The sequence below is a fragment of the Leptodactylus fuscus genome, chromosome 8, assembly GCF_031893055.1.
Source record: "Leptodactylus fuscus isolate aLepFus1 chromosome 8, aLepFus1.hap2, whole genome shotgun sequence".
Classification (NCBI taxonomy): domain Eukaryota; kingdom Metazoa; phylum Chordata; class Amphibia; order Anura; family Leptodactylidae; genus Leptodactylus; species Leptodactylus fuscus.
Genome location: NC_134272.1, coordinates 22723508 through 22745985, shown reverse-complemented (window position 1 = coordinate 22745985; position 22478 = coordinate 22723508). Strand labels below are relative to the sequence as shown.

At 44.5% G+C, this 22478-nt stretch overlaps 2 protein-coding genes across 3 annotated transcripts; one reads left to right on the top strand and one right to left on the bottom strand.

The window, feature by feature from the left end:
• Positions 1 to 1611: 1611 nt before the first annotated feature.
• Positions 1612 to 8926, bottom strand: LOC142217342 (3-oxoacyl-[acyl-carrier-protein] reductase FabG-like). The gene is made up of 8 exons (XM_075285555.1): positions 8884 to 8926; positions 6686 to 6856; positions 4113 to 4291; positions 3376 to 3469; positions 2628 to 2697; positions 2185 to 2221; positions 1969 to 2032; positions 1612 to 1890 (listed from the first exon to the last, which is right to left on the bottom strand). The coding sequence occupies exons 1-8, from the start codon at positions 8899 to 8901 to the stop codon at positions 1732 to 1734; spliced, it is 792 nt and encodes a 263-aa protein (XP_075141656.1). The 5' UTR covers positions 8902 to 8926; the 3' UTR covers positions 1612 to 1731.
• A 1971-nt stretch (positions 8927 to 10897) lies between these two features.
• Positions 10898 to 22354, top strand: LOC142217679 (uncharacterized). 2 transcript variants are annotated; one of them, XM_075286018.1, is made up of 16 exons: positions 10898 to 10989; positions 13095 to 13176; positions 13921 to 13949; positions 14089 to 14157; positions 15693 to 15758; positions 16109 to 16204; positions 16294 to 16377; positions 16717 to 16990; positions 17391 to 17582; positions 19616 to 19644; positions 19759 to 19815; positions 20093 to 20164; positions 21245 to 21310; positions 21573 to 21662; positions 21741 to 21818; positions 22160 to 22354. In XM_075286018.1, exons 2-15 carry the CDS (start codon positions 13146 to 13148, stop codon positions 21801 to 21803), a joined length of 1218 nt encoding a protein of 405 aa, XP_075142119.1. In that variant the 5' UTR covers positions 10898 to 10989; positions 13095 to 13145; the 3' UTR covers positions 21804 to 21818; positions 22160 to 22354. The 2 variants fall into 2 exon arrangements, with proteins under 2 accessions (XP_075142119.1, XP_075142120.1); XM_075286019.1 differs by lacking the exon at positions 21245 to 21310.
• The last annotated feature ends 124 nt before the right edge of the window (positions 22355 to 22478 follow it).

Genomic DNA, 22478 nt, shown 5'->3' with positions numbered 1-22478 from the left:
TGAATCAGCTGCGGAACCCGCCTGAAGAAAGGGAAGCTCGCTAGTGTTCTACATAGACCTCTATTGTGAGGGGGCGGATTTTGAGGTGGATTCAGCGTCCAAATCCGCCCCCTCTTGTCCCGTGTGAACGAGCCCTAAGACCTTGTTTCTAGCTGACATGACCGTATATATAACCCCTTTTCCCAGCCCCCACACAGTATATGACCTACTTTTTTGCCCCCACAGTATAGGACCACATTTTTTGCACCCCCCTAGATATCTTCATTTTTTGCATCCTCACAGTATATGAGCCCTTTTTCATGGCCCCACACACAGTATGTAATCCCCTTTTTTTATGCCACAGTATATGTTAGCCCCATATATTATAGCAATATGTAGCGGCCTTGACAAAAGCGTGGTCGATGCCATGAAGTGCCTCATATATCCATATAATAATTGTATAAATATTAGTGAATGTCAAATATATCAATAAATCAGGGCAATGCAACATAGTGTCAGGCAGTCAATGTGTATGTCCATATATCAAGGCAGCCTACACAGTATCAGGCAGTCAATATATATACAGCACCAAAGAGTAGAAGTGGATTACAGCCACGACCTCCAAGCGGGGTAGGGATGATGCCGGCTCTTTAGAGGGCCAGCTCTCCTGTAGTCCATTACAGGTCAGTGTCTCTGAACTATGAACCAATATGGAGTTGGGTCACTGCTGTGTCCGGTAACACTGACCCCTCTCCACACAGAAAACATGGTGGTTGTCCTGGTGAAGTTTCCTTAGTGTGATACAATGTCAATCTATAGAAATGATGACAATATTACAGCAAAGGAGAAAATTATTGGGGAAAATTGAACACAAGTTCTTGGATCCTGTTGGTCACCCCTAGCCTGGATACAAGATGATATACTGTTGGACTTGCAAGTAGACAGGTTCTGTATGGTATCCTGCGGCACATTTACCCACAGATGTTAAAGCTGGCCTGTAGGTCACCGTAGGCTGGTGAAGCTGTGTCTGAGCTAGGCCCATAAATGGTGGTCATACATCTGGTGACCGGACAGGAGAAGGAAGTCTTGTAATCTGTTGGAGACATTTTTGGGAACCCTTGTGTGTGTGGGCGAGCATTATCTTGTGGGTGTCAGTTGTCCATCCTGCTATAAGAGACAACACACGTGGCCACAGGATGTCCTGTACATATGATTGATTGATGGGAGATGCTTGTTCTTGTCGTTGGATCTTCTCTACTGGTGGTCTATCTGGTTAGCTCAAAGCCTGTTTGCGTCCTCGCATAACCACTGCCCAAACATCTCCTAAAAGCTATGTCAAAATGACCATTCTGATTCAGTCCAATGATATTCCTTCTCAAACCCTGTCAACTGGGTAAAATACTTCTAAATGCATCATAAAGGGATGTCCAGCAGTCATTGATCTCTCATAGAGAGGTTCAGCACCCAAAAGTAGTCTCTTTTATAGGGACACCATCGATAACAGTCCATTATTATCTCCCTTCATCCCTGTACAATAATGTCACATGAGCCACTCCACTCTAAATGTCCGGTGATAGCCCCTGTCCCTATATAAGACTGCTCCACCCTGTATGGTCTTGGATGATCCCACCATCAATATGTTAGTACCCCTAAACAGAGCAACACAACCCTGTAAGGTCTATGATTACCCCTCTCTTTCATACACACACAGACATGCTATACAAATATCTTTATTGATTATTATAGAGGGTATTATCTCGGGCACATGGCGTGGCGTCCACCGTCTACCGGCATGGTGACTCCTGTGATAAAAGATGCAGCATCTGATGCCAGGAAAGCGATTGTCCGGGCAACTTCCTCCACGGTGCCGGGCCGCCCTAGGGCGTGAGTGGTCTGAGTGCGCTGCAGAAACTACAGAGAGAGGACGACAATGATGAGAAATCATAGGAAAAGTGATTAAGTCAGGTAAAAGATGAGAGCGCTACGTACCTGAGCATACTGCTCCTCGTCCAGTCCAGCGCGGCGGTGCACATCCGTTATAATGACCCCCGGACTGAGAGACAAAACAGATTAGAGGGTGCATAAAGCAACTAGAACCCCAACAACATGGTATGAATGCCATAAAGAACATTATGGTGGTGTTATTCAGCTACTATGTGGTAGTAATACGTGGTTATGGTGTGATGGTATTAATGTTATACTCACCAGACAGCGTTCACCCGAACCTGTTTACTCGCCAACTCTGAAGAGAGAAAGAAGAAAAATTGTGAGCAGAGTCAGCGTAGCGGTCAGGACAACGGCCAGAACATACAGTACTGCACAATACTGATCATGTGTAATTGGAGTACAATTGTGGGAATCAACACTGTGATTATTATTATTTATACAGCACCATTAATTCCATGGTGTTTTACATTTGAGGTTTTACATACAGTACACAAGTATACTAACCATGACCAACTGGCACAGTGGGATAGAGGGCCCTGCCCGCAAGGGCTTACAATCTATGACGGTGATAATGATGACTGGTGACCAGGAGAACCATAGCAGCCTATCCAATGGCAAGATTATGGGCACAAGAGCTAGTACTCTTGGCATCACCCATTTAGTGGGCGTGTATGACCGCCATATTACAGAACGTTACTTACCCAGAGCCGCACATCTGGTCAACTGGTCAACTGCAGACTTGGACATACAATAAGCCAGGACCCCGGGGAACTGAAAGACAAGAAAGTTATAATAATATAATATATAATAACTAGGGAGGGGGAAAATTGAAAGGGGCAGGGCCATGAAAGGGGGCTGCACTTGAGATGTCTTATACTCCAGTCACATTCAGAGCTACAGTCAATTCTGTTGTTACATTTACATTATGTCTTATTCTCCATCTACAGAACTGCTGTCCCAGGCTGTACGGAGCCGCCAGAATCTGCATAGAACTGTCTAATGGGCAGAGCCTGTACAGAAACATTTAATGGGTAGCATTGGTAAAGAACTGTCTGACGGGTGTAGCCTCTAGAGCACGGTCGGATGGGTGGAGCCTATATAGAAATCAGATGGGTGGAGCCTGTATAGAACAGTCGGATGGGTGCAGCCTATATTGAACAGTGAGATGGGTGGAGCCTGTATAGAACGGTCAGATGGGTGGAGCCTGTACAGAACCATTTAATGGGCAGCATCTGTAAAGAACTGTCTGATGGGGGTAGCCTTTATAGAACAGTCGGATGGGTGGAGCCTATATAGAAATCAGATGGATGGAGCCTGTATAAACAGTCGGATGGGTGCAGCCTATATTGAACGGTGAGATGGGTGGAGCCTGTATAGAACGGTCAGATGGGTGGAGCCTGTATAGAACGGTCTGATGGGTGGAGACTGTATAGAACTGTGAACACTCACTGATCTCTGTCCATTAACACTGGAGATGTTCACGATGTTCCCTTTAGTCTTGATGAGATGCGGCACAGCCAACTGAGTGAGGTAGAACAAGGACCTGGGGGAACAGAAGGGGAGTTATTTCACAGTTCCACTCACTTCCGGCCATAGAGAATGTTGCCCAAGATTCCCAAGTAATATTGTCCTGAGTCCCCACTTTCCTAGATAAGAAATAGGGGGGTCTAGTTTGAGGTTTGTATAGATGATGGGTTTGTTCTGAAGTCTATATAGATGGAACTGTCTGGTCTTAGGTCTGCATAGATGTAGGGTCTGGTCTGAGGCTTTGTATAGTTGGAGAACTGGACTGAGATATATACATTGTAGATGAGGGGATTTTGGTCTGGGGTCTGTATATAGAGCATGAATGGTTTGGATCTTAGGTTTGTTTAGGAAGTGTCCTGGTGCAGGGACTGTATAGATGGGTGGTCCGATGTAAGATCTGTATAAATGGGTGCCTTGTGTGGGGACTACACAGATGAAGGGTCTGAACTACTAAGTATACCGGCTGCAGATAACTACGAGAGCCACTCCATCCACTCCTATCAATGGATCATGGCTCAGGAAGATATGATCCCATTCACCATGAACAATTGGCAACTCTACAACAAAGGAGTCACATGTCTAGTTGGAGAATACCCTAAGACTATATATTTTATAATGCATATTTTAAGTGTAATAAACATTTAATTGACTCTTCTAACCGGGCGTTCACATTCATCACTCGGTCGTAGTCCTGCAGAGTTGTGTTCTCAATGGTCCCCATGGCCAATATCCCTCCGCTGTTCACCAGTACATCCAGCTGTCCAAAGTGCGCCACCGTCTGCTCAACTATCCCCCGGACCACCGCCTCATCTGTCAGGTCTCCTGGAACAAGCAGAGGCTGCAACAGATAGGGAAAGAGTTAATATAATATTGCACATGCTGAACTGGAATCAAGAACGCATGTCACTTGTAGTACCACATTTCACCACTATGCTAATAGCTAATGTTTCTTATAGACCTCAACAGAACAGCGCCCCCAGCTGTCAAATATCAGAGAAAAACATTATATAAAGGGAATTAAAAAAGAGAAAATGTTACCATAAGCAACTCCATATTAATGTAGTGCCCCAGTGGGCCTTTTAGGGTTGTGCTATAAGGTGTCTTGCAGGAATGGTCTTTAATTTTAGGCTGAGAATTGGGTTAGCGCTAACGTTTGCCCTCCATCTCATATTTACATGGTGTATGTTCTTTTTCTGCATTTGTTGCTATGACATACCGTTTATGCGTTTAATTGTGCGGCTAAACCATCTGTGACTAAAGCAGGGGTAAAGGATTCCCCTAATTTTAACTGGTATGCTCCTATAATACTCTAGCAGGGGGCTGGACCAGTTTATTTATGCGTCCCGCACCCCCTGTTCTTGGTCAGTCATGTATGTAACTTGCGTTTGCAGGGTTTAGCATGTGAGGACAAGAACTCTCAGCTTTCGACTAGGCCATTTTACCTTACGCACTGTTTTGCAGTTTCCTTGCAGCTTTTTTTTTTTATGGAACTTCTCCCTGCAGCTTGGGTATTTTAGAAAGATAAAATATCCCACTTTGAGAAGTCGTGTGGACCGAGACCAATTTGCTATAAATAAAGAAATTATATATATATATATATATATATATATATATACAGTCCTATGAAAAAGTTTGGGCACCCCTATTAATCTTAATCATTTTTAGTTCTAAATATTTTGGTATTTGCAACAGCCATTTCAGTTTGATATATCTAATAACTGATGGACACAGTAATATTTCAGGATTGAAATGAGGTTTATTGTACTAACAGAAAATGCGCAATATGCATTAAACCAAAATTTGACCGGTGCAAAAATATGGGCACCTCAACAGAAAAGTGACATTAATATTTAGTACATCCTCCTTTTGCAAAGATAACAGCCTCTAGTCGCTTCCTGTAGCTTTTAATCAGTTCCTGGATCCTGGATGAAGGTATTTTGGACCATTTCTTTCTACAAAACAATTCAAGTTCAGTTAAGTTTGATGGTGGCCGAACATGGACAGCCCGCTCTCAAATGATCTGAAAACAAAGATTGTTCAACATAGTTGTTCAGGGGAAGGATACAAAACGTTGTCTCAGAGATTTAACCTGTCAGTTTCCACTGTGAGGAACATAGTAAGGAAATGGAAGACCACAGGGACAGTTCTTGTTAAGCCCAGAAGTGGCAGGCCAAGAAAAATATCAGAAAGGCAGAGAAGAAGAATGGTGAGAACAGTCAAGGACAATCCACAGACCACCTCCAAAGAGCTGCAGCATCATCTTGCTGCAGATGGTGTCACTGTGCATCGGTCAACTATACAGCGCACTTTGAACAAATAGAAGCTGTATGGGAGAGTGATGAGAAAGAAGCCGTTTCTGCACGTACGCCACAAATAGAGTTGCCTGAGGTATGAAAAAGCACATTTGGACAAGGCAGCTTCATTTTGGAAACAAAAATTGAGTTGTTTGGTTATAAAAAAAGGCGTTATGCATGGCGTCCAAAAAGAAACAGCATTCCAAGAAAAACACATGCTACCCACTGTAAAATTTGGTGGAGGTTCCATCATGCTTTGGGGCTGTGTGGCCAATGCCGGCATCGGGAATCTTGTTAAAGTTGAGGGTCGCATGGATTCCACTCAGTATCAGCAGATTCTTGAGAATAATGTTCAAGAATCAGTGACGAAGTTGAAGTTACGCCGGGGATGGATATTTCAGCAAGACAATGATCCAAAACACCGCTCCAAATCCTCAGGCATTCATGCAGAGGAACAATGACAATGTTCTGGAATGGCCATCCCAGTCCCCAGACCTGAATATCATTGAACATCTGTGGGATGATTTGAAGCGGGCTGTCCATGCTCGGCGACCATCTAACTTAACTGAACTTGAATTGTTTGTCCAAAATACCTTTATCCAGGATCCAGGAACTGATTAAAATCTACAGGAAGCGACTAGAGGCTGTTATCTTTGCAAAAGGAGGATCTACTAAATATTAATGTCACTTTTCTGTTGAGGTGCCCATACTTTTGCACCGGTCAAATTTTGGTTTAATGCATATTGCACATTTTCTGTTAGTACAATAAACCTCATTTCAATCCTGAAATATTACTGTGTCCATCAGTTATTAGATATATCAAACTGAAATGGCTGTTGCAAATACCAAAATATTTAGAACTAAAAATGATTAAGATTAATAGGGGTGCCCAAACTTTTTCATAGGACTGTATATATATATATATAGTGTAACAACACCTTCTGGTCGCAGAACTCCTCACAGCTCCGAGCCGTCTCCTTTAATTTCTCTTCATTTCTTCCATTAAGGGCCAACCGGGCTCCTAGACGGGCAAAAAGCAATGCAGTGCCGGCACCGATCCCCGAGCTGGCTCCAGTCACCAGACATACCTTACCCCGGAGAGACACCACCTATAGAATATGAGGAGAGATATGGAGTCAGTGGGGCCAGACACAGGAGAACAAACCCATGACCTGTTATCTGAGCGCCAGGGTCTCAACATCTGATATATGTACATCAAGGGGCACACGACACGTGAAAGAATCATGGGGCCACGCATCAGGTGAAAGACTCGTGGGGCACACACCATGTGTTTAGGAGTACACACCACATGAAAAAGTCAAGATATGGAGCACACTTATCATTACTGTCTTAACTGAATATTATACCAAGTTATACTTTGGACAAGAGAACCTGCACCATATTCATTCTTTTCGATTTCATAAATGAGACACTTCTAAACCACGTCCATTATGGGACACATTTCTCATGTGTCTAGTTACTTGTATTTTTCTGTTCTGATGCGAACCGTTAATAAATATGCCATAAATGTTTTGTACCATAAATTATGGCATAAATGTAGACTGAAAAGTGTCAGACTTCTATTGAATGTCATAAGATTACACCAATTTTAACTTAGTCTACTTTTCACATCTGTGGCAAAATCTGCGCCACATTTGTACATTTGTCCATTCTGGGGCATATTTTTCAAAAGTTTTCAACCAGTCTTATCTTACTGTTCTTTCTGGTGCACGCTGTTCATTAACAGGTCTGAATACACCATAAGTTTGGGCACTAATGTAGACAGAAAAGTGTCTGACTTCTACTGATTTATATGCTCCACTGTTTCTGGACAGTGTTACAGGTTGGCTTCCTCTGTGCTGAATGACATTGTTCACCATGAAGTTTTTGTTTATCTATAACTCCCAGCATGGACTTACAGTGGCAGGCTACACACCCATCTATCTACCCTGAGTATATCCTCTACGTGTCTACAGCCCCTCATACACGCGTACTCTGCCTCTCCACTGCCCCATATACGCACGTCCTACGCGTCTCTAATGCTCCATAAACGCATGTCCTACGCCTCTACTCTGCCCCATATACGCACATCCTCCGCCTCTACACTGCTCCATATAAGTACGTCTTCTGCCTCTACACTGCCTCATATCTGCACATCCTCCGCCTTTCCAGTGCCCCATATCCACCCGTCCTCCGCCTCTCCAGTGCCCCATATCCGCACGTCCTCCGCCTCTCCAGTGCCCCATATACGCACGTCCTCCGCCTCTCCAGTGCCCCATATACGCACGTCCTCCGCCTCTCCAGTGCCCCATATACGCACGTCCTACGCCTCTGCACTGCCCCATATACGCACGTCCTCTGCCTCTACACTGCCCCATATACGCACATCCTACGCCTCTCCAAAGCTCCATAAACGCACGTCTTCTGCCTCTACACTGCCCATATCCGCACATCCTCCGCCTCTCCAGTGCCCCATATCCGCACATCCTCCGCCTCTCCAGTGCCCCATATCCGCACGTCCTCCGCCTCTCCACTGCCCCATATCCGCACGTCCTCCGCCTCTCCACTGCCCCATATCCGCACGTCCTCCGCCTCTGCACTGCCCATATCTGCACACCCTCCGCCTCTCCAGTGCCCCATATACGCACGTCCTCCGCCTCTCCACTGCCCCATATCCGCACGTCCTCCGCCTCTGCACTGCCCATATCTGCACGCCCTCCGCCTCTCCAGTGCCCCATATCCGCACGTCTTCCGCCTTTCCGTTGCCCCATATCCGCACGTCTTCCGCCTTTCCGTTGCCCCATATCCGCACGTCCTCCGCCTCTCCAGTGCCCCATATACGCACGTCTTTCACCTCTCTACTGCCCATATATATACGCACGTCCTCCGTCTCTCGCACGTCTTCCGCCTCTCCATTGCCCCATATACGTACGTCCTCTGCCTGTCCACTGCCCCATATACGCACGTCTTTCACCTCTCTACTGCCCCATATATACACACGTCCTCCGTCTCTCTGCCTCTACACTGCCCCATATGGCCACGTCCTCCACTATCTCAGTCCCTCATACACATGTCCTCCATCTCTCTCTCATTTACACATGTCCATTCTCCCACACTTCCCCCGCTCCTTCCTCACTTGCTCCGACTCTGCCATTTCTCTCCTGAATCACCAGTTGCTTTTTGTTTTTTGTACAACTTTATTGAGAGCAGACATTGTGCTCTGGAGCAGGCCTGGCCCGTCCCCCCCTCCAGGCTGATTACACCAAGCTGGCGGATCATGTGTCTGCAGATTAACCCATTGAGGCCAGGGTTGGGAAGAAAAGTAGCTTTTTCAAAGTTTCTATAAAGTCATATATACAACAGTGCAGACTCTCAGCTGTAGAAAACATCATCTTTCTATAGAGAGATTTAGTCACGTCACTTAAAAAAAAAGTCACATTTGACCTGCGACTAAAATCCAACTGTTTTGGATTTTCTGTGGCTGTTGCATCACAGTCGCACAATCTCATGTGTAGCAATGTGACACCAGAGAGGTACATTAAAGTGATTGTTGTACAACTTGTGAGTGACTTTTTGTTGTGTGACACCGGACACTTTGCAGCTCTAGCCACCACTCCACCACCCTCACCTACTGTCTCTATTCCCTTTCCCTCATAGATTGTACACCATTGCGGCCAGGGCCCTTTTTCCCACCCTACCAGTGGTCACTCTTACACTAGTGTTCAGGTTTTCATCCTGAAAGATGGAAAACTTATCCGCCTAAAAAGCAGTTACACAGGGAGACACATGGACCCCTGTCATAGCTGATAACAGAGAGCAATAGAGAGGAGAGGGAAAGTAGGGTAAGGAGGGGAGAGGCTGACTGTAGGACATGTGAATACAGTTAGCCTATCCCTTCCTAACATGGCTGATAACATAAAGCAATAGATTCTATTCACATGTCCTACAGTCAGTCTCTCCCCTCCTGACATGGCTGATAACAGAAAGAAATAGTTTGCTTTCATCTGTCCTACAGGGGCAGGTGAAGGGGGACATCAAACTGGTGCAGCTGAAGGGAAGGACGTTAAACTTAGGGCAGATTGAGGGGGGCATTAACCTGGAGGCATATGAAGGGGGACGTTAAACTGAGGGCAGATGAGGGGGGGCATTAAACTGGGGCAGCTGACGGGGGGACATTAAACTGGGGGCAGATTGAGGGGGATGGATTAAACTGGAGGCATATGAAGGGAGCATTAAAATGGAGAAGATGGAGGGGGCATTAAACTGGGGACAGATGAAGAGGGACATTAAAAGGGGTGGATGGAGGGTGACATTAAACTGGGGCATCTATAGGGGGCCATTATACTAGGAGCAGCTGGAGGGGTACATCAAACAGTGGGGTTTGCTGGACAGGGACATTAAACTGGGGGCAAGTTGAAAGGGGACATTAAATTATAGGCAACTGCCTCTAGTTTCCCCCAGTTTAATGTCCCCCTCTAGCTGCCGCAGTGTAATATCCCAATCCAACTACCCTCATGGTACAATGTCCCTATCCAACTACCCCCAAAGTTTAATGTCCCCATCCAACTACTCCCATGGTTTAATGCCCCTCTCCAGCTCCCTCAGTTTAATGTCCCCCTCTAGTTCCCCCCAGTTTATAATGTGGGGGCATATAATGGGTGACTGTACATAGAAAAATAGATCAGAATGGACGGAGTCAATGTGGAAGTGAGTGGAGCTAAATTTGTCAAGGCGCAAGTAGTCCACCGCATATTTTATCATAATATATCCTCTTTCTATCCTTTGAAACTTGGGAGGTATGCTGTTACCATACGTGTGAGACATGGGATAGACTGACTGTAGTGTTCTTCAATGGGCGGAGAGACAGGCTTTGTACTCCCCCTTCATGATCACTACTTTATGTCACATTCCTCCATGTTTCGGACCCTACCATGTATATGACTAGTATCTGATCCCTCCTATTATAATACTCCAGCTCTGTTACCACTCTAAATATTGGGATCACTGTTTGATAGTGGACACATTGAGATATTCTGTCAAGCTCAGGAGGACTAGTAATTTATCAGACAGTTTACAGGGCGATCAGTGTGTGACAACTCCCCCCGCCCGCCCCACCGGCCACTGCTGCCTGGTTTCTCCTTTCACTTTCACTATGATTGGTCTGACTGCTACATCCTGTCTGTAGAAGAAAAGGGGTTAATGTGCAATTGTTCCCAGAGAATCCAACCGGAGAAAAAATACGGTAAAAACATCTAAAATATATTGTATGAAAGAGAGGAAAGGAAAGAGGGGGAGAGAGAGAAATAGAAAGAAAAAGCTAGAGAGAGAAGAAAAAGGGTGCAAAAGAGAGAAAAGGAAATAGAGGAAGAGAAAGGAAGAGGCAAAGAGAGATAGAAAAGAGAAAAAGGAAGAAAAAGAGGCAGAAAGATTAAGAAAGTGAGAAAAGGTGAGGAAACGGGTGAGGAAGAGAAAGAGAGAGCCAAAGAGAAAGAATGAGAGAGAGAAGGAGAGAAAAGAAGGGAGAAAGAGGCAGGGAGAGAGAGAGAGGAAAGGAAATAGGGGGAGAGAAAGAAAGAGGCAAAGAGAGAGAGAGATTGGAAGAGGCAAAATAGAGAGAGTGAGAAAAAGAGAAGTCGAGAGAAAGGCAGAAAGAGGAAGACAAAAAAGAGGGAGAGAAAGAGACAAAGAGAGAAAGAAGGAGAGGTAGAGACAGGCAGAGAAAAAAAGAGAGGAAGAAGGCAGAGAAAGAGAGAGAAAAGAATATAGATGCAGTAATGAAGAGAAAGAAAGAAAGAGAGAGAGAAAGAAAGAAAGAAAGAAAGAAAGAAAGAAAGAGCAAGAAAGAAAGAAAGAGAGAGAAAGAAAGGAAAGAAAGAAGGAAAGAAAGAAAGAAAGAAAGAAAGAAAGAAAGAAAGGAAAGAAAAAGAGAGAAACAAAGAGAGATGCAGAGAGAGCATAATAAAAAGAGAAGGAGTAAGGCAGAGAGAGAAAGACAGACAAATATGATGGAGAAATAGAAAGGACGAGGCAGAGAGATAAAAATAAATGTAGAAAGGTAGAGAGAAAGACAAGGACATAGCAAGCAGTGCCCCTGAGTTAGAAAAGAATTGCACTAAGCTGAGTGCCCTAACAGTAATAGTTCTCCCCATATGGTGCTGAGTGACACATATATATATTTTTTTTTTCTGCAGGTTTGTTTGTTTTTTAATGTAGATTGTGAGCACCGTATAGGGATCACAATGTACATTTTTTCCCATCGGTATGTCTTTGCAGAATGGGAGGAAATCGACACAAATACAGGGAGAACATACAAATGCCTTGCATATGTTGTTCCTTGTGGGATTCGAACCCAGGACTCCAGTGCTGCAAGGCTGCAGCGCTAACCACTGAGCCACCGCGTTGCCCCTATTGCTAGGTGACATATATGTGCATGGTCAGGGGTCACAAAGGAGACAACCAACTAGTGTAACTGGTGTTGGCCCCAAGATGTCCCCGAATGACTGCCCAGCAGGTATTATAGAGCCTGTGCAGCCGCAGTCCTGGTGTATCACCCTCTGATTACAGCTAAGGAGACTATAAGGGTGTCCATACACAGAGGAACACGGTAGTTACAGTGGCAGCCAAAAAACCGCACCATTTCACAAAATGTAATGATTGTAACGAAAATTATTTCTTGTCTTTTTCTATTTCTATCCTCTTCTCTCCTGGATGACGAGTATTTGGCAATTTTGTACATTTTCCAGTCGATTTCATAATAGGAGGTATACATATCATCTGCAGGGACTCAATTTATACGCATCACATACATTTGACAAAATCCACCGGTGGTGCACTGTATATACAGTGGGTTTGTAGCCATAGAAAGATGTCATATACAGTTGTCAGTTCCTCGCAGTCACACCCCTGTTCATTCTTCTTTCACTTCCTGTTGCAGGAAGAGGTTAGATGTACAAGGCGTCTCCATAGACCTCAGCGGCCACATAGTCAGGTCTGCTGTATACATGTGAAAGCAGGGTATTAGGAGATATTACTGAGCGCTGCTTTACTTCAGGTGTACTGGCTTTGACGTACATTATGCTACACCCAGAGCTGCATTCACAGTTCTGCTTTTCAATGTAATATTGCACGTCATACACATTCAGAGCTGTATTCAGGAGTTCTGCTGTTCCATCATGGCTCATAGCCCTGTCATATTCCTACTCGTTTCTTTCTAGCTTCTTTTGCCCCTTCTAGTTTAGTGTTTGTGCCATCTCACTGTAGCGCATTGTCGTAGATGCAGAGAGCTGGTGACACATGGCTTCTGTTGATATTTGGTGTCTCTAAGGTTGATCTTTGTTCCTCTTACAGATCAGACGCTGACACTTCGTTACATGAGATCTGCAGGATTTCTACCATTACATGGACGCCCTTGCGGAGAGGATCGGGAGAGGTAAAAGCGCAAGCGGAGCTGGAGGATTCATAGGGGTTAGATGGGTAAAGATGAAGACTTGAGGACTAGGGTTGTGCCGATCTTGAGATTGCAGGATCGATTTTAAAATCCGATTTCCAATCATTTTCCAGCCGATCCCAATCATGAAATTTGCTCGATCATCGATTAGGATCTGATCTTTTCTGATCCCGATAGCTCAACCCTAATTGTATATTATATATACAGTGGGGTTGAGCCGATCTTGAGACTTCAAAATCCAATTTTCGATCATTTTTCAGCCAATCGTGATCGTGAAATTTGCTCGATCGCCGATCAGGATCCGATCTTTTCCGATCCTGATCGCTCAACCCTATTGAGGACTCATAGGGAGATAGATGGGTAAAGATGGAGACTGTAAGATTCAAAGGAGGTTAGATTGGTAAAAATGAAGGCTAGAGGACTCAAGGAGTTAGATGGCTGATAATGGTGTTAAATAGGTAAAGATGGGGCTAGAGTATTCATAAGGGACTACTGTGGTAAAGATGGGGTTGGAAGGCTCATAGGGGGTTTAGAGGAGTAAAGGTGGTAGCCAGAGAATTCATAGATGGTTAAAGGGGTTATTATGGTGGTAATGTGGAAAATGTTTTAGTTTAGAGAATGCGGGGGTATCTACAGGGAGGTAAGGGTTACAGGGTGATGGGGGGTAGAGGGGTGATGGGAGTGGTGCAATTATTCCATTAATACTAATAATTATTTTTATTGCAGCAAAACTGGGCCCAGTTCCACTACCGTATGTAAGTGTTATATGGGGTGGAGATGGAGGAAGATGGTGGTTATAATGAAGATGAGGGGGGATGATGAGGATATTAATGATTATGATTATGAGGATAATGATGATTATGATGATGTCACTGACTTCTCTTGAAATCCCAGATTTTCGTCGTTGCGTTATTTCCCTTGTGGACGTCATTCTCTAGCCATGAAAACTCCTTATTATTTTCTGTAAGTATTGGGGTTTTTTGGTCGTTTGGTATGTGCTAGAGAATTCTTGATGTATCTGCAGCAGATGATTACGGAGCAGCTGTTGTTATCTGGAACAGTCACTAGAGAGGTTTTGGGCACCGCAGTGTGCAGGAGTAAAGGGAGTCTTTGTTCTGTAGAAGAAAAGCCTTCCAAGAGCCTAGACTACTGGAGGAGAGGGAGTCTTCCCCCCTGCAGAAGACCGGTGCACAGATAAGATGTCTGCCACAATGACCAGTCTCCAATGCAGGCCAGATCATAGACCAGACCTGAGCAACTGATGAGCTGATAAGGAGTGTGGGAGGAGATGGAGTCTCCCTTCTGAAGAAAAAAATCCTGCTGAGAGCCCAGAGTATTGGAGGAGAGGGAGTACCACCCCTACAGAGAGCCAATATACAGATGAGATAGCTGCAGCAATGATCAGTCCCAATGCAGACTAGGTAATAGGCCAGGCCTGAGCAGCTGATGAGCTGATAAGGAATGTGGGAGGAGAGGGAGTCTTCCCACCAGAGAGAGACAGCTTGGAAGACCAAGGATAGTGTCTCTGGTCCTAAGGGAGGGTTCACACGGTGTAACGTGCAGCGTGATGTGGCACGTCTACGCCCCGGGAGCTTTTGCGGGCCATACCCGCTCTCATTGATTTCAATGGGAGCGGGGATCGTATGCGCCGTGCTATTTTGCGGCCACAAAATCACGGCCGCAAAATAGCGCGGCGCATACGATCCCCGCTCCCATTGAAATCAATGGTAGCGTGTACGGCCCGCAAAATCTCCCCCGGCGTAGACGTGCCACATCACGCTGCACATTACACCGTGTGAACCCTCCCTAAGGGTGCATTCACACGATGTCTTTTGGCAAGTAATGTGGCACGTAGATGCCGCGGGAGCTTTTGCAGGCCGTATACGCTCCCATTGATTTCAATGGGAGCCGGGACCGTATACGCAGCGCTATTTTGCGGGCGTGATTTTGCGGCGGCCGCAAAATAGCGCCGCGTATACGGTCCCAGCTCCCATTGACATCAACGTGCCACATTACTTGCCAAAAGACATGGTGTGAACCCGGCCTAAGAGTAGTTAACACCCTGGTATGTATCAGCCCCTGGGAGCATTAAATAGCAGAAAAGTCACTCCGAGAATATTAGGTTAAGCTGAACTTGAGTGTTGGAGAGGATTATAACATCAAGTAGGACCCCATAGGACTAATGGACCTTAAGGACTTTGCTGTAAATAGTTGTTGGTATCTTGGATAAAGGACTATGGCATAAATTTGCCCATGTTGTATAAAGCCTGTTTATGCTCCAAGGTTTATGTCCACTGCACCCTATATTTTATAGAGAATCTGAGCATGCAGATACAGCATGGGTACAGTAAAGTTGTTCATTCTAGCCCCACACCCACCTGCCCATTATTTCTGTGTCATTCCTACATCCTACCTCTTATAGTCATGCCCCTGGGTCAGTGTCTTCTGCGCTATGATCAGATTCATATCTTTCAGTATTGATTATTATTTCCTTCCAGATGTTCATCATCATCACCGTCACCATGAAGGGTTCGCTGTTTTCCTTCTGGATCATGTACAGAGCGGTGAGTGGACAGTCATTCAGGATAGTCAGAATCACGAGCAATGTTCTCGGAAACTCGCTCCGATTCTGAGAATGAAGGGGCTGTAGCACTGATTCTGCATCACAGCCACTTGACTGGTTTTCTCTGCACAGCCTCAGGATGTACAGGGAAAAACAGTTAAAGAAGTGCAGTAACAAACCAGTGAAACCAGTGATCCAAGTGGAGCCAACATCTATCATACATGTATGGTATTTTTTGGTGGGCACAGTTTGGTAGAAAGTGACCCAGATACTCTGGTCCTGGCCTGTAATTCTGCCTTCACCCTAGGATTGATGACTTTTTGCTCCTTCCCTTCCTTCTCTGGGTTGCAGACACCTTGGATCCTGCAGGTGACGTTGGTATCAGGTGTGATGATCGCTCAGATGATCATCCTTCAGTTCAGTCTTCACGCCTCTCTCTTCTTCTTGGTGAGTAGACAGGAGACAGGACAGGACACATTGAGCCTGTATAATCTCCAGCTCTGTAATAACATGCACAACTTTGTTTTCTCCTCAAGATCCTCCTCGTGCCTCCGTCCACCTTCACGGGAATCTGTATTCTTAAATTACATCTATGGAACCAAGGAGATGACAAATGTGAGGTGAGTACTGGAGCTGTAGGACCTTGACAATATGGATGCACTATGCCAAAGCATTGCTCACCCCCCCAAATATAGGCAAAATTCCATGATATATATTTTACTTTATTGCCGTTGCATCTTCATTTAGTTCTGGTGGGTTAACATAAAATTTACCCAACAGGTTCTTGCCCAATTGAAGTCAATGAACATCCAGATGGTAGATGAGAGAATGCACTGTGAGGGGAAAGGGCAACCACTAAGCCATTTTTCATTCTGCAACAAGGCCACGTTGTTTCAGATTGCTCTTCACCATTTATTTTGATATACAAACACTTGAAGAATTGTTCCTTTCTATTCCAGGATCCTGTTCCTGTCCCCTGGAGCAGAAAGGTCATTGGGATATTTTCCCGGAGCGCACCGGAAGACTACGCATGGCTAGCCTCCATACTGAACAGAGTGGGGAGAGTAGTGTCTTTTTCGATCACAAACTCAAATTCCCAGCAGTTCAGGCAGCAAGTCAACCAGTGCACATTCGCCATATTGTATCACTCAAAGACACGAGGACGGGTCAACATCACCGATGTGACGGACTCACTGTACGATGATGAGCTGGAATACATGTCGCAGGAGCTCGGTAAGATGAATACAACAGAGGTGTCGGTCAGACCTGTCCTTGTATTCTTTGTAGACACCAAAACTTTGTTGAGGTGGCCATCACCATTGGTCTTCACACCCAAATGACAAAGGTAGACAACATCCATTTTTTAGATTGGATTTTTAGAATAGAGCCCCCAAATCCATTCCTATTATAATTATTTACCTTCACTATACTAGGATAGGGAAATCTTGCATTATTTATGCCCCTGTTTGTAGCATAGAACATCAGCTTCATCTTCCATCAATGGCCCCAAATTTGGGACGTCTTGGGATGTCAGTCATGTTTAATGTGGGGGAAATGTAGGGTGATTTAACCTGTTCCTTGGATCTCTACTCTTCTCCATCCTTGGCCTATCTCATCTCTTTAACCCCTACAGGTAGGAGTAAGGTGATTGTTGTGGCTGATGATATGGACGACAGCAGCTCCAAGACAGAGAAGAACATCCTATCTAACCAGCCGTCCATTGCAAAGCTGGCCTACAGCATCTATCTGTTCACCAAAAAGGAGAAAATGGATGATCAACTGGTAAAAGATAAAGTCCAGCCAATAAGTAAAATAATCTCTAAAGGTACAGCTGAGGTCTAAGGCCAAAGCAGACACTATGGTGGTGGTGGTGGGTTAATCCAAGTTGCCATTGCAATGAATTTCTATTAATAGTCTTGAATATGAGCTACAAAGCTGTAGAAGAAAAATACTTCATCTGTAGGTGACACAAACCAATCACCTTCAACATGTAACCATTAGCTAATTTTATATCTAAAAATATGTGATTGGAACCAAGGATCCGTAACCTTGACATAACATGGTGACAAGATGGCCACATTGTAGGGGGGAAATTCGATGGTGTCTCCATCCTACATAGATTGGAGCAATAAAAAGAATCTCCACCTGCCCTCTGGATCAATAAGAAAAACTCCTCCTTTACTGGTGGTGAAAATAAAGATGAGATATGGCTAAGACTAACCGGGTACTTAATGAGTTTCCCTCAGTCTTCCAACTTATCAGACAGATCTCTATATTCACTGTAATGTTTTCCCAGTCGTATCTAATGTCTGTACCCTCAATGGAGAAGGAGCTGTCTTGTTCTTGTGTTATTAAGACTTTTTGTGGCATTTATTAAACTTATATTAAAAATGATTTTGTTCTAAGCTCATGAACTGGAAGTTTCTGTTAATATCAAAACTTTTGACTAAAAATTATTGGATCCAAACACTTCAACTGGATACACAGTGTGACAAACAAATAGTGACTTCTATCTCTCTCTATTACTTCACTGACACACACACACCCTGTGCTGCTGCTCTATCAGTGTAACAGAGTGACTCCTATCTCTCTCTATTACTTCACTGACACACACAGCCTGTGCTGCTGCTCTAACAGTGTAACCAAGTGACTCCTATCTCTCTCTATTACTTCACTGACACACACAGCCTGTGCGGCTACTCTAACAGTGTAACAGAGTGACTCCTATCTCTCTCTATTACTTCACTGACACACACAGTCTGTGCTGCTACTCTAACAGTGTAACAGAGTGACTCCTATCTCTCTCTATTACTTCACTCACACACACAGCCTGTGCTGCTGCTCTATTAGTGTAACAGAGTGACTCCTATCTCTCTCTATTACTTCACTAACACACACAGCCTGTGCTGCTGCTCTAACAGTGTAATAGAGTGACTCCTATCTCTCTCTATTACTTCACTGACACACACAGCCTGTGCTGCTACTCTATCAGTATAACAGAGTGACTCCTATCTCTCTCTATTACTTCACTGACACACAGCCTGTGCTGCTACTCTAACAGTGTAACAGAGTGACTCCTATCTCTCTCTATTACTTCACTAACACACAGCCTGTGCGGCTACTCTAACAGTGTAATAGAGTGACTCCTATCTCTCTCTATTACTTCACTGACACACACAGCATGTGCTGCCACTCTAACAGTGTAACAGAGTGACTCCTATCTCTCTCTATTACTTCACTCACACACACAGTCTGTGCTGCTGCTCTATCAGTGTAACAGAGTGACTCCTATCTCTCTATATTACTTCACTAACACACACAGCCTGTGCTGCTGCTCTAACAGTGTAATAGAGTGACTCCTATCTCTCTCTATTACTTCATTGACACACACAGCCTGTCCTGCTACTCTAACAGTGTAACAGACTGACTCCTATCTCTCTCTATTACTTCACTGACACACACAGCCTGTGCTGCTGCTTTAACAGTGTGACAGACAGAATGATTCCTATCTCTCTCTACCATTTCACTGATAGACATGGCCTGTGCTGCTGCACTAACAGAGTAACAGACTGACTCCAGTCTGCTATTTCTCACTATCAAATAAATCTATTTTTTTTTCTCTAGCTATAGCATTACACTATCTGTGTATGTTTTCCTATCTCTCTAAGTCTCACTGCCTGAGACCATATCTCTCTAATCTCTGACTTGGAGGAGTATGATACTGCATTTAGGAGATAGGGCTGCATTACTTGGTGGAGTATGATACTGTATTTAGGAGATAGGGCTGCATTACTTGGAGATTACACCTCGAAGATCTTTAGATGAAATAAAGAAAGACAATTTCTTTTCTTCCCTCAGGGTCGAGCATTGACATTGTGTCTGATCTAGTAAGTATATTCTTCTATATGGCATGAGGCGGGAGCTACTTCCTGAAGAACTTCTGGTGATGGCTTCTGTGTTATCTTATGACTTGTCATGAACAGATTATTTCTTGTGCACAGGTCTCGTTCTTCTTGGTCTTTGTACCTTGGCTCTACTTCATCTATTCAATCTGCAATGTGAGTCGGGGTAATTGGGTATGTTTGTCACATTAAGGGCTATAAAATCTTGGTGTACCCAGCGTAATATGGAACATGTCCATGTAGTTCTGTGGGACTGTGTGTACGTAGATGTTTCTAATACATAAAAACCTTCATCTCCCGCTGGGGAAGTGCGAGATATTATCTGAACTCAGTACAGGGACAATATATTCCTCCTCCCATTGCTCCATGACACCATCAGGGATTTGACCCAATTGTTGGGATCATTGATCCTTTTTTTTTCCCTTTCCCCCAGGTGTATTTTCTGATCACAACAAACCTGAACGGGTCGTTTCTTGTGTATTACGCCACTTATTCTCCGAATCATGTGAGTATTGGGACAGTTAAGAGGAAGTATAGGTTCCAGGTATATACGTTATGTACATATATAATTTCTCCCATCACCAGAGTAAACTTCTCATGGACCTTACCATTGGACAACATCTGTATCTATTATCTGTGAATGTGTAAATGAGTCTATCAGGTCCGAAATTGTTTCCAAACAATTAAGGGAATCCTATCATTAAGGGCTCGTTCACACGGAGTAAACGCGCCGCGCAATGTGGCGCGTGTACGCCGCGTTTTTTTACGGTGCGCGATTACGCTGCGTAATCGCAAACCGTAAAAAAACGCGGCGTACACGCGCGTAAACGCGCCACATTGCGCGGCGCGTTTACTCCGTGTGAACGAGCCCTAAAACTCAATTTTATGTCCCTAACACGTAGGAATAGCCGTAAGTAAGGGTATTCTTCTCCTACCTTTAGATGTCTTCTCCGGGCTGTCGTTCGGTATAAATCCCGGTTTTCGTCAGTATGCAAATGAGATCTATCGCGGCACTGGGGGCATCCCCAATCCTGCGAGAGAACTAACCAGCGCCGCCTCCATCTTCTTCAGGAACAGCCTCTTCAGGTGTCTTCTTCTGGCTTCAATTTTCTAGGCCTTGGGGCAAAGCCGTCTGTGCATGCCAGCCGGCCACAAGGAAATAGTCGCTTACAGAGTATTGTAAGTGGCCATTTTCTTGTAGCCAGTGGGCATGCGCAGTCGGCTGCCCAAGGTCTAGAAGTTTGAAGCTAGGTCCGGAAGAAGACGCGTGAAGAGGCCGTTCCTGAAGAAGATGGAGGCGGCGCTAGAGAGAGTTCTCTCGCAGCATTGGGTACACCCTGTTTGAGCGCTGAGGACATTTAAAGGTAGGAGAAGAATAGCCATGTTAGGGACAAAAAATTGAGTTTTAATGATAGAATCCCTTTAAGAGTGCAATGTAAGGGCCTTTGCTAGGAGCAGAAACCTATTGGGTTTTGCCACCAAACACCACTCTTTTAGTCATTGTTCACATTTTTTGAGCCTCTCTCTTCATCACTGCTCTGTTCTGAGGGACGACATTTTCTTTTTGTCCTGCTTTGCCTCCTAGCACAACTTAGTGCTTCCATCTACCCATCCCATCCTGCAGAGAAATTGGCCAAGAATGAAAAGGAAGGTAAGTTGGAGCCTGTGTGGAGCAGGAGATAGTGGCTTCTAGACAGCATTCTGCAACCTGAAATGTGCAGTTCATGTAGGAAAACCTCCAAGTTTGTCTGAAGAGGGGGCTACAAAATCTTTATACTCATTGAAGTTGGATTTGCAAAAATATATTTTTTTTCATCCTTGACTATGAACAGGTTTGCAGAGCTCTATATATGCAGACCCCTTAATCTTCAGAGGGTCACGTCTCATCACGATGAGGGCCTTTTCTTTTGCAGGGTTCCCGTATGGTGGGTCTAGCAGTTGTCCTGGTACTGATGTTCATTGAGCTGTACTCCCTGACCTGGGTAGCATCAGGTGTGAAGATGGTGAGTATATTTGTGCCCCATGGTTCCCATCATGACCATCAGTCCGATCCTCAATGACATGGACTGTCTTTTCTATAGGTCTTGCTCATCATACAGTCACTTGGGACAGGTGCATTCATCCTCAAGATGTCTAAGTCTTGACCTATGGTCAACCAGGTAAATCAACGATGGTTGTTATGGACAGGGACTCCTTATTTACAACAATAGTGTTGATAAATCTTGATTCTTGATGACTAAGGGTGTCTGAAGCTTGTGTTCTTACTTCGTGGAGTGATAACCCAAAGTTGAAAATTAAGCTTTAAATGCTCAGCGAGGACAAAATTGCATTGGACAAGTGATAATTCTTTACCCTATACATTGTCCGATCCTCCACTCCATCAGTTCCCATGTATGGATACTTCACCCCAGGACTCAGCCTGTCCTGTACTTCACAGTATAAAGAGTCTGACGCCCAATGTCAGGAGGTTTATAAAACTTGTAGAATTTTTGTCTTCCAGAAGAATCATCTAGAAACCAAATCCTCAGTGAACTGCACAGGAAATGTGGAATAATGGGAGATCACTGTCTATATACTTCAATAATGCAAGCATATTCACCACCTGATACTCCAAGATCTCTCCTGCTCATCTACTGCATTCATCATTCCTGCTATATCTGATTGTACAACGTCTACTTCATAAAGGGAACCAAGTATTTACTATAATGTATAATGTGATATTATGTGAAATCTCTAAAATAAACATCTGCCCCACAAAGTCATAGAAGTTAGAAAATTATTCATATGGGGCAGAATTATAGTAGTTATATTCTTGTACA

Excerpts from the sequence above, each read along its gene's own strand:
- LOC142217342 (XM_075285555.1), bottom strand. Across the intron at positions 2,222-2,627 it reads GACCAGATGTGCGGCTCTGG|AGTTGGCGAGTAAACAGGTT; the intron begins GTAAGTAACGTT and ends TTCTCTCTTCAG. Across the intron at positions 2,033-2,184 it reads GTTCGGGTGAACGCTGTCTG|TCCGGGGGTCATTATAACGG; the intron begins GTGAGTATAACA and ends TTTGTCTCTCAG.
- LOC142217679 (XM_075286018.1), top strand. The coding sequence starts at position 13,146 with ATGGACGCCCTTGCGGAGAGGATCGGGAGAG. Across the intron at positions 19,645-19,758 it reads TTGACATTGTGTCTGATCTA|GTCTCGTTCTTCTTGGTCTT; the intron begins GTAAGTATATTC and ends TCTTGTGCACAG. Across the intron at positions 21,311-21,572 it reads GGCCAAGAATGAAAAGGAAG|GGTTCCCGTATGGTGGGTCT; the intron begins GTAAGTTGGAGC and ends TTTCTTTTGCAG.